The 10000-nt window shown below is 40.4% G+C and overlaps 1 protein-coding gene across 4 annotated transcripts in view; it reads left to right on the forward strand.

Moving 5' to 3' along the window:
* top1mt (DNA topoisomerase I mitochondrial) overlaps nt 1-10000 on the forward strand; it is a 25785-nt gene that overhangs the window by 3293 nt on the left and 12492 nt on the right. For 2 of the 4 annotated variants that reach the window (XM_067434507.1, XM_067434506.1), the window contains 5 exons: nt 3053-3288; nt 6038-6153; nt 7271-7392; nt 8087-8209; nt 9758-9945. In XM_067434507.1, the coding sequence (XP_067290608.1) occupies nt 3053-3288; nt 6038-6153; nt 7271-7392; nt 8087-8209; nt 9758-9945 (785 nt within the window). Of the gene's footprint in view, nt 1-3052; nt 3289-3966; nt 4225-6037; nt 6154-7270; nt 7393-8086; nt 8210-9757; nt 9946-10000 lie in introns of those variants that run through there. The other 2 variants (XM_067434508.1, XM_067434509.1) reach the window with 2 other exon arrangements.

Below are 10000 nucleotides of genomic sequence, written 5' to 3' on the forward strand. Positions count from 1 at the left end.
CAGAACAGGCGTCGTAACGTCCCAGTAAACACAGAACGTTCCCAGAATAGGCGTCCTAACGTCCCAGTAAACACAACGTTCCGAGAACAGGCGTCCTAACGTCCCAGTAAAACACAGAACGTTCCCAGAACAGGCGTCCTAACGTCCCAGTAAACACAGAACGTTCCCAGAATAGGCGTCCTAACGTCCCAGTAAAACACAGAACGTTTCCAGAACAGGCGTCGTAACGTCCCAGTAAACACAGAACGTTCCCAGAATAGGCGTCCTAACGTCCCAGTAAAACACAGAACGTTTCCAGAACAGGCGTCCTAATGTCCCAGTAAACACAGAACGTTCCCAGAACAGGCGTCCTAACGTCCCAGTAAACACAGAACGTTCCCAGAACAGGCGTCCTAACGTCCCAGTAAACACAGAACGTTCCCAGAACAGGCGTCCTAACGTCCCAGTAAAACACAGAACGTTTCCAGAACAGGCGTCGTAACGTCCCAGTAAACACAGAACGTTCCCAGAATAGGCGTCCTAACGTCCCAGTAAACACAGAACGTTCCCAGAATAGGCGTCCTAACGTCCCAGTAAACACAGAACGTTTCCAGAACAGGCGTCCTAACGTCCCAGTAAAACACAGAACGTTCCCAGAACAGGCGTCGTAACGTCCCAGTAAAACACAGAACGTTCCCAGAACAGGCGTCCTAATGTCCCAGTAAAGCACAGAACGTTTCCAGAACAGGCGTCCTAACGTCCCAGTAAACACAGAACGTTCCCAGAATAGGCGTCCTAATGTCCCAGTAAAACACAGAACGTTCCCAGAACAGGCGTCCTAACGTCCCAGTAAACACAGAACGTTTCCAGAACAGGCGTCCTAACGTCCCAGTAAAACACAGAACGTTTCCAGAACAGGCGTCCTAACGTCCCAGTAAACACAGAACATTCCCAGAACAGGCGTCCTAACGTCCCAGTAAAGCACAGAACGTTCCCAGAACAGGCGTCCTAACGTCCCAGTAAAACACAGAACGTTCCCAGAACAGGCGTCCTAACGTCCCAGTAAAACACAGAACGTTCCCAGAACAGGCGTCCTAACGTCCCAGTAAACACAGAACGTTCCCAGAACAGGCGTCCTAACGTCCCAGTAAACACAGAACGTTCCCAGAACAGGCGTCCTAACGTCCCAGTAAACACAGAACGTTCCCAGAACAGGCGTCCTAACGTCCCAGTAAAACACAGAACATTCTCAGAACAGGCGTCCTAACGTCCCAGTAAAACACAGAACGTTCCCAGAACAGGCGTCCTAACGTCCCAGTAAAACACAGAACATTCTCAGAACAGGCGTCCTAACGTCCCAGTAAACACAGAACATTCTCAGAACAGGCGTCCTAACGTCCCAGTAAAACACAGAACGTTCCCAGAACAGGCGTCCTAACGTCCCAGTAAAACACAGAACGTTCCCAGAACAGGCGTCCCAACGTCCCAGTAAAACACAGAACATTCTCAGAACAGGCGTCCTAACGTCCCAGTAAAACACAGAACGTTCCCAGAACAGGCGTCCTAACGTCCCAGTAAAACACAGAACGTTCCCAGAACAGGCGTCCTAACGTCCCAGTAAAACACAGAACGTTCTCAGAACAGGCGTCCCAACGTCCCAGTAAACACAGAACATTCTCAGAACAGGCGTCCTAACGTCCCAGTAAACACAGAACATTCTCAGAACAGGCGTCCTAACGTCCCAGTAAAACACAGAACGTTCCCAGAACAGGCGTCCTAACGTCCCAGTAAAACACAGAACGTTCCCGGAACAGGCGTCCTAACGTCCCAGTAAACACAGAACGTTTCCAGAACAGGCGTCCTAATGTCCCAGTAAACACAGAACGTTCCCAGAACAGGCGTCCTAACGTCCCAGTAAACACAGAACGTTTCCAGAACAGGCGTCCTAATGTCCCAGTAAAACACAGAACGTTTCCAGAACAGGCGTCCTAACGTCCCAGTAAACACAGAACGTTCCCAGAACAGGCGTCCTAACGTCCCAGTAAACACAGAACGTTCCCAGAACAGGCGTCCTAACGTCCCAGTAAAACACAGAACGTTCCCAGAACAGGCGTCCTAACGTCCCAGTAAAACACAGAACGTTCCCAGAATAGGCGTCCTAACGTCCCAGTAAACACAGAACGTTCCCAGAACAGGCATCCTAACGTCCCAGTAAAACACAGAACGTTCTCAGAACAGGCATCCTAACGTCCCAGTAAAACACAGAACGTTCTCAGAACAGGCATCCTAACGTCCCAGTAAAACACAGAACGTTCTCAGAACAGGCATCCTAACGTCCCAGTAAAACACAGAACGTTCTCAGAACAGGCATCCTAACGTCCCAGTAAAACACAGAACGTTCCCAGAACAGGCATCCTAACGTCCCAGTAAAACACAGAACGTTCCCAGAACAGGCATCCTAACGTCCCAGTAAAACACAGAACGTTCCCAGAACAGGCATCCTAACGTCCCAGTAAAACACAGAACGTTCTCAGAACAGGCATCCTAACGTCCCAGTAAAACACAGAACGTTCTCAGAACAGGCATCCTAACGTCCCAGTAAAACACAGAACGTTCCCAGAACAGGCGTCCTAACGTCCCAGTAAAACACAGAACGTTCCCAGAACAGGCATCCTAACGTCCCAGTAAAACACAGAACGTTCTCAGAACAGGCATCCTAACGTCCCAGTAAAACACAGAACGTTCTCAGAACAGGCATCCTAACGTCCCAGTAAAACACAGAACGTTCTCAGAACAGGCATCCTAACGTCCCAGTAAAACACAGAACGTTCCCAGAACAGGCGTCCTAACGTCCCAGTAAAACACAGAACGTTCCCAGAACAGGCGTCCTAACGTCCCAGTAAAACACAGAACGTTCCCAGAACAGGCGTCCTAACGTCCCAGTAAAACACAGAACATTCCCAGAACAGGCGTCCTAACGTCCCAGCGTTCTGCGTTTTACTGGGACATACGGATGTCTGTTCTGGGAACTTTCTAGGAACCCGTTCTCCGTGTCTCTTCCGTGTCAATAAAGCAGGAGCCGGATGGCCCACGGGTCACTTCACCCACCAAACTCAAGAAGAGGCGAGTGAAAGATGAGCCAGATAAAGATGAGCCGTCTGGGAAGAAGAGGAAGAAGCAAAGTTCTGAAAACGACAAACCAGAGAAGAGTAAAAAGATCAAGAAGGAAGGAGACGCCGGCGAGGAGGAGAAGAAGGAAAAGGGGAAGAAAGCGGACAAGAAGGACGAGGATTCTGATAAGTGGAAGTGGTATGTGCACTCACTGCTCTCCTTCAGGTAGTCTTCAACCTTTCCTTTCATCAGCTCCTGAGATTACTGTATAAAACACGGAAGTTCATTCTGAATATAGGAAATAAAAAAATAGACCAATGTGAGACTGGACTAATGCAATTATTTAAATTAATTAAAATGTAAATTAAAAATAAAGTGACGCACCCAACTGCAAATAGTTACAGTTAAAAAAAAAGAATTTAGCAACAACAAGAAAAACAAATATAAACAATAGACAGAGGTAGTAAAAGGAACGGAACAAAACAATAAAAATAATTAAAACTATATATATAAAAAAAACAACACTGAGCCAGGGGTGACATGAAATTTAAAGTAAATTAGGTTCAAGAGAGTGAGGCAGAGAAAAAGATACCAATGCCTTTTTTACATTTTTTTTTTTTACATTCTAAAAAGGTATAAATGTTGTACTTTGTGCACCGCATAGAGGACTTTAAAGCTTAAACATTGCTGGAAGAAAAGACGGTATCTAAATAACATTTCAGATCTTTACACACAAAAAATAAAATAATAATAAAGAAAGGTTAAACAGACAACTTAGCACTTGTGTATAAAAACCTTAGCTACCGGAACTGTTGTTATGGCGCGGATGCCGCCGGTCGGACTCGCACACGTGACACACACACAGACGTAAGTGACGTAAGTGCGCATGCGTAAGCGAGCACATGTTAGCGGTGCGCTAATCTTGCGGGGAATGAACAGATGTCTGTGCGTTATTTCACGGTTCGTTTATATCTCAGCATGTCGTAATAAATCCGCTTCGCTCGTGTGCTCTGCCAGACATTATGCTCGAGCCGCAGCAGATCTCAGGTCAGTTCACGAAATCCGCGCCTGTCAGAAGGAGATCACTTCTGCGCATGCGCGTTATTGCCACGGAAACACAACATCAGTTGAAAGGTTATGAAGAACTTCACACAGATATTAATATTCTTTCTTAATACTTCTTTCTTCATTTTTGCCCTCTTTCTTTTCTTTTTCTTCTCTTCTCTCTGCTTCCTTTTCTTTTAGGTTTATTGTTCAATAGATTTGGACTTGTTACATACTTTTTGATTTGAAAGATGTTTATATTTCTTGTATGTATTGCATTTTTTGTTAATTTTGCAATAATAAAAAAAAAAACTTTACACAGATAATTATAAAGGATGGTGTATTGCAGCTTTAACAAGGCCGTTTGCTAAATATTAGCATTGTATTATATTAATAATTATAATAAATAAAATAATACATTTAAATAAATTGTCATTTGCATTTATTTTTAATCAATAATTTAAACATGATTATGTAGAAGTGTGTATTGCATTGCTTTAGGGCCTCAATAATATGTTAGACTTAAATATTTGATATTAATATGGTATTTTAATAATATATATTTTTAAAATTTTTAAAAAAGTAATTCATTTTATATAACTCCTTAAATAATGTCTCATTTAATGATTATGTGGAATTGTATGCATTGCTCTGAGCTCATACTAATGTGCTGTTTATTAAATATTAACTTAAAATGTATTTTAAGATAGTATTTAATAATATTTAAATTTAACATGTATTAATGGTAATTTAAATGAATGAATTACTTAATACATTTAAACATGCATGATTATGTAGAAGTGTGTATTGCATTGCTTTATGAACTCATATTAATCGGTGAGGAACCATTTATTAAATATGAACTTAAAATATTTTAAAATTATGTAATTTTTATATTTTAATAGAATTTAATATTTCAATAATTTTTTTAAATGTGCATATCCGCTTTTTGCCAACTAATTTATCAGTAAGCAATAATTATTAATTTTATCTTAATAACTTTAATCAATACATTTCTTAATTGTCATTAAAATAATTTCCCCAATATTTATGAATAAATAATCAATATAATTAATAAATATAAATCTTTATGTGGAAATGTATATTGCATTGCTTTGAGCTCTTATTGATCAGCTGTTTTTACACATTTATTAAACTTGCATAAAATGTATTAATGTTTGAAGTTGAATTTGCAGAATTCTTTTTAATAAATTATCATTATTATGAATCTTATTTAATCAATGTAAACAATAAATAATTAATACATTCTTAATCTTAAAATCTTAATTATTTGTTCACTTTAAACAGATTATGTACAATTGTGTATTGCATTGCTTTATTAACTCACACATTAATCAGTGGGAGACTATATTATTTTACAATAATTTAATAATTTAATATTTCAATTCATTTTTAAAATGTGCAAATCCGGTTTCCGATTAACTAATTTATCAATAAGCAATAATTATTAATTTTATCTTAATAAATGTTATACATTTATAAACTTGCATAAAATGTATTAATGTTTGCAAAATTCATTTAAATAAATATTCATTCATTTTCTTAATTTAAACGGTCATTAAAATCATTTCCCCAATATTTATGAATAAATAATTAATCAGTGTGAGACTAAATATTAACGTAATGCTATTTTTATATTATTTAAAAATAATTGAATAGAAGTTATTTCAATTCATTTAAAAAATGTGCAAATCTGTTTTCCGATAATTAATTTATCAATAATTCTATATTGTATCTTAATAAATGGTCCATTTTTACACACTTATTAAACTTGCATAGCATGTTATTAATGTTTGAGGTTGCGTTTGCAGACTGTATTCACTGCTAATGTTCATATTTGTGTGCTTTGTTTATTGTGTTGTGATCTGCGATTAATGTTCAGGTGGGAAGAAGGCAAATCATCGGACAGTCAGAAGTGGAGCCGTCTTGAGCATCGAGGGCCGTATTTTGCTCCGGAATATGAGCCGCTGCCCGATAACGTGCCCTTTTATTATGATGGTAAACACGTCATGTGACTAACAGCACATCAGTCCAGTCTGCTTCATTCACACAGATCGTTTCGAAGCCGAGTCGCAGTGATAAACAGGAAAGTACCGTATATATACCCAAATATAATACGACCCTGAATATAAGACGACCACATTTTCCAGACTTATTTTTTGGGGGGAAAAACACAATTTTTAACACCATTCATTACAGGGCTCGACATTAAGCATGTTCATGTGCTTGTCCGGAAAAAAAAAGTTTTTTTTTTTTTTTTTTTTTTTGTGTTGTAAATATGATTTAATCTGAAGCTATATTCTCACCAGTGTTCAATCAGTTTTGGCATATTGAAATCTGCATGTTTGTGAAATGTTAACCTTTTATAAAGGGCATTTTTACCCCTAAGCTTATTTTAATTGAATATATAGATCAAATTTAAGAATTTAAAATAAGACACTATAGGGCTGTTACCAATCGAATTAAATAATTTACATTGAAAAATTACAACTGCATTAAATAATGTTATGAAATTTGTATTTTTGGATAAATAAGACATTTTAGAAAGTATGTTTAAACATGAAACTAAACCTCCAGTAGGGGGCAGCAGGTGAGTCTTAATGAGTGAGTCATTGAGTCGATTCATCCAAACGATTCATTCAAACGGCTGATTCATTCAAGATTGAGGCAGTCGTTTACGAACAGGTCATTGAATCATTGATTCAACCGATTCATTCAAACACTGAATCATTCAGTAACACACACACACTGTTGTTGTGAGATGCGTTACGGTTCTGATGGTTGGATCTATTTTCGCTGCTGAAACAGAACAAAAACAGTCAATATTGCATCTAAAATGTAAGTGCCTTAATGTTAATTAATAGTTTATGGAGCGGTCATATGAAATCAGTGTCATTTTCAGTAGTGATGGTGTTCAGGAAAACACACTCTTGGTTGTGTGATGTTGTTTAACTGTCTCATATGTTTGTCGCCACCTTGCTATCGTCAGTTTAATAGATATGTGATTTTGTCAATATCGCGAATATAAGACCACCCCCTATTTTTCAGCCTGTTTTTAGGACACAAACCCTCGTGTTATATTGGGGTATATACGCTGTTTGTGTTCTGTTCTCAGGGCAGCCGGTGAAACTCAGTCTGGCCACTGAGGAAATCGCCACTTTCTACGCCAAGATGCTGGAGCATGAATACACCAGTAAAGAAGCGTTTCAGAACAACTTCTTCACCGACTGGAGGGAGGTCAGAGAACAACAACTCTTTTAAAGCTCATTTCAGAATGTCCTACAGCATGCGGTTCACAACCTTACCACTAGATGCCGCTAAAATTCAGTGAGTCAGGGCGGGGCTAAGAGACGCTGCTCAGCCAATCAGGACCAGAGGAGGGCAATAACTACAGTGAGTGAGGGTGGGGCTAAGAGACGCTGCTCAGCCAATCAGAACCAGAGGAGGGCATTAACTACAGTCTGAGGGGGCGGGGCTAAGACACGCTGCTCAGCCAATCAGGACCAGAGGAGGGCATTAACTACAGTGAGTGAGGGCGGGGCTAAGAGACGCTGCTCAGCCAATCAGGACCAGAAGAGGGCATTAGCTACAGTGAGTGAGGGCGGGGCTAAGAGACGCTGTGCAGCCAATCACAACCAGAGGCGGACATTATGCTAATGAGTTGAATTGTATTGATTGACTCATTTCAGCTCGGAATCGATTCTGTTTTTTAGGAGACTTTTTGTTGTTCACTTGTTCAATGATAGAATTAAAATTTGTGTGAACTGTCCCTTTAACTCTCAAGTGCAGTTTAAATTTGATCTTGTGTGCTTTAACTCCAGCGTGTTTTTAAATTGTAAATATGTGTAGTGGTAGCCGTAGTTTTCAGTAGATTGTGTTTTTTACACCCCCGGTGAACTTAAACGCCGTTCTTGAATTGATTTGTCTGCAGGAAATGACTAAAGAAGAGCGGAAGCTGATAAAGACGCTCTCCAAGTGTGACTTCAGCCACATACACAAATATTTCGTGGAGAAGTCGGAGGAGCGTAAGAACATGACGAAGGAGGAGAAGCAGGTGCGTGGTGCATCTTTGGGTTGCGGAAGGCAGTTCTTAAACCGGGGCATAAATAGGCCTGTCACGATAACACATTTTGCTGGACGATAAATTGACTATCGTGACAGGCCTAGGCGTAAAGTCTGCATATCCACTAGTATGTGCTTTATCGGGTACAAGTGTAACTAATGCATACTTCTGGGAAAACTAGAGTTGATCAGAGGCTTCGCAGATGTTTTTCATGGTTGTTTTCACCAAGTGGCTCCTCCCGCGATCTCTCTTGAAGCTAATACGGAAGTAATGTAAACTGCAGTTCCTCCACTGGCCACTAGAGCGGCTCCAGAAGCCGATACTGTAGTAATGTAAACTGCAGTTCCTCCACTGGCCACTAGAGCGGCTCCAGAAGGAGCAGAATCTCATTGAGCTCATGTTAAAATGCCCAACTTTACAGCAGAATAAAACATGTTTACAGTCTGGGACAAATTGTGTTTTTTGGCTATTCGGCTAATTTTGCCCTTCATTTTTTGTTTACATTAACTCATTTGTTTACATTATATAAAGCCTTAAAGTTCTGCATAATTAAGGGCGTGGCCACTTTGAGTGATGGGTGGATAGCCATTTATCCGCTGCCTATAGTCATCGCGTCACCTAAGCTCCGCCCACATTCCGCCTCTTTGCCCATTTTCTGTTATCCGGGAGTGACTCGAGATGACTCGGTCGCAAGATGGCGATGCCCAGCTCGCCCCTACTTTAAGCTTCAGAACGGCTTATCGGAATCCAATGGGTATACACATTGTCCGATTTCAAAACGGTTTCCACGGGATGAATTGAGTTCGTAAGCTTTCGAATCAAACCTAATTTATAATGAACAGCTTATCGGAATCCTATGGGTGATTTCGGGCATTTGTCGTCGATTTCGCAAAACCTGCCCGCGAGTCAAAAACGAGGATAAAAAAAAAGTAAAGGGACTGAAAAAATGTGGGGCAAGGGTTGTCTTATATTATCATACTATCTAAAATGAATTGATCCATTGAAAGTGGTGACAATGATAAATATAACAACGAGAAAAAAAGGACACTGACTGAAGTGATGGTAGTGATAATATAATAAATAGGAAAATGGTAATTTTGCTCATGAATACACACACACACTTATACCTACACTCACCCACATACACCCCTATACATTTCTACACTTTTATTTGACTTCCAGGATTATGTTATTGCTTGATTGTCAATTAATGCACTATTATGGTTTGCATGTCTGTATGTCAATAAAAATAAATAAATAAAGTCTGTCTGCTTAGAAAAAGAAAGGAGGCTAAAATCGGGCAGTGTGAACTCTGCTTTACTGGCGTGTGTTTTGATCAGGAGATTCAGTACTCATTCAGGAGATACGTAATAGCGCCCCCTAGCGTCTGACAGTGAAAACACAGAAAATTCAGTTTTTGGCTGGGAAGCGTTTTCTCACAAATAACGGAAAATTCCGTGTTTGGCGGGGAAAGAGTTAGTAGTGTGTAAGCTGTAGCTAGTAGTAAGTGCAGCAGGACTCTTGATGTGTTTCAATCAGGTCCTGAAGGAGGAAGCCAATCGGCTGATCGAGGAGTACGGCTACTGTCTGCTGGACGGACACCGCGAGAAAATTGGGAACTTTAAGCTGGAGCCTCCGGGTCTGTTCCGCGGGAGAGGAGAGCATCCGAAGATGGGCAAACTGAAGAAGCGCATCCAGCCGGAGGACGTCACCATCAACTGCAGCGAGTGAGAACACAAGGGGTCAATCAGGGGTCAATAACACCGATTCATGTGATTCATC

This window comes from Pseudorasbora parva, chromosome 24, assembly GCF_024679245.1.
Source record: "Pseudorasbora parva isolate DD20220531a chromosome 24, ASM2467924v1, whole genome shotgun sequence".
Classification (NCBI taxonomy): Eukaryota; Metazoa; Chordata; class Actinopteri; order Cypriniformes; family Gobionidae; genus Pseudorasbora; species Pseudorasbora parva.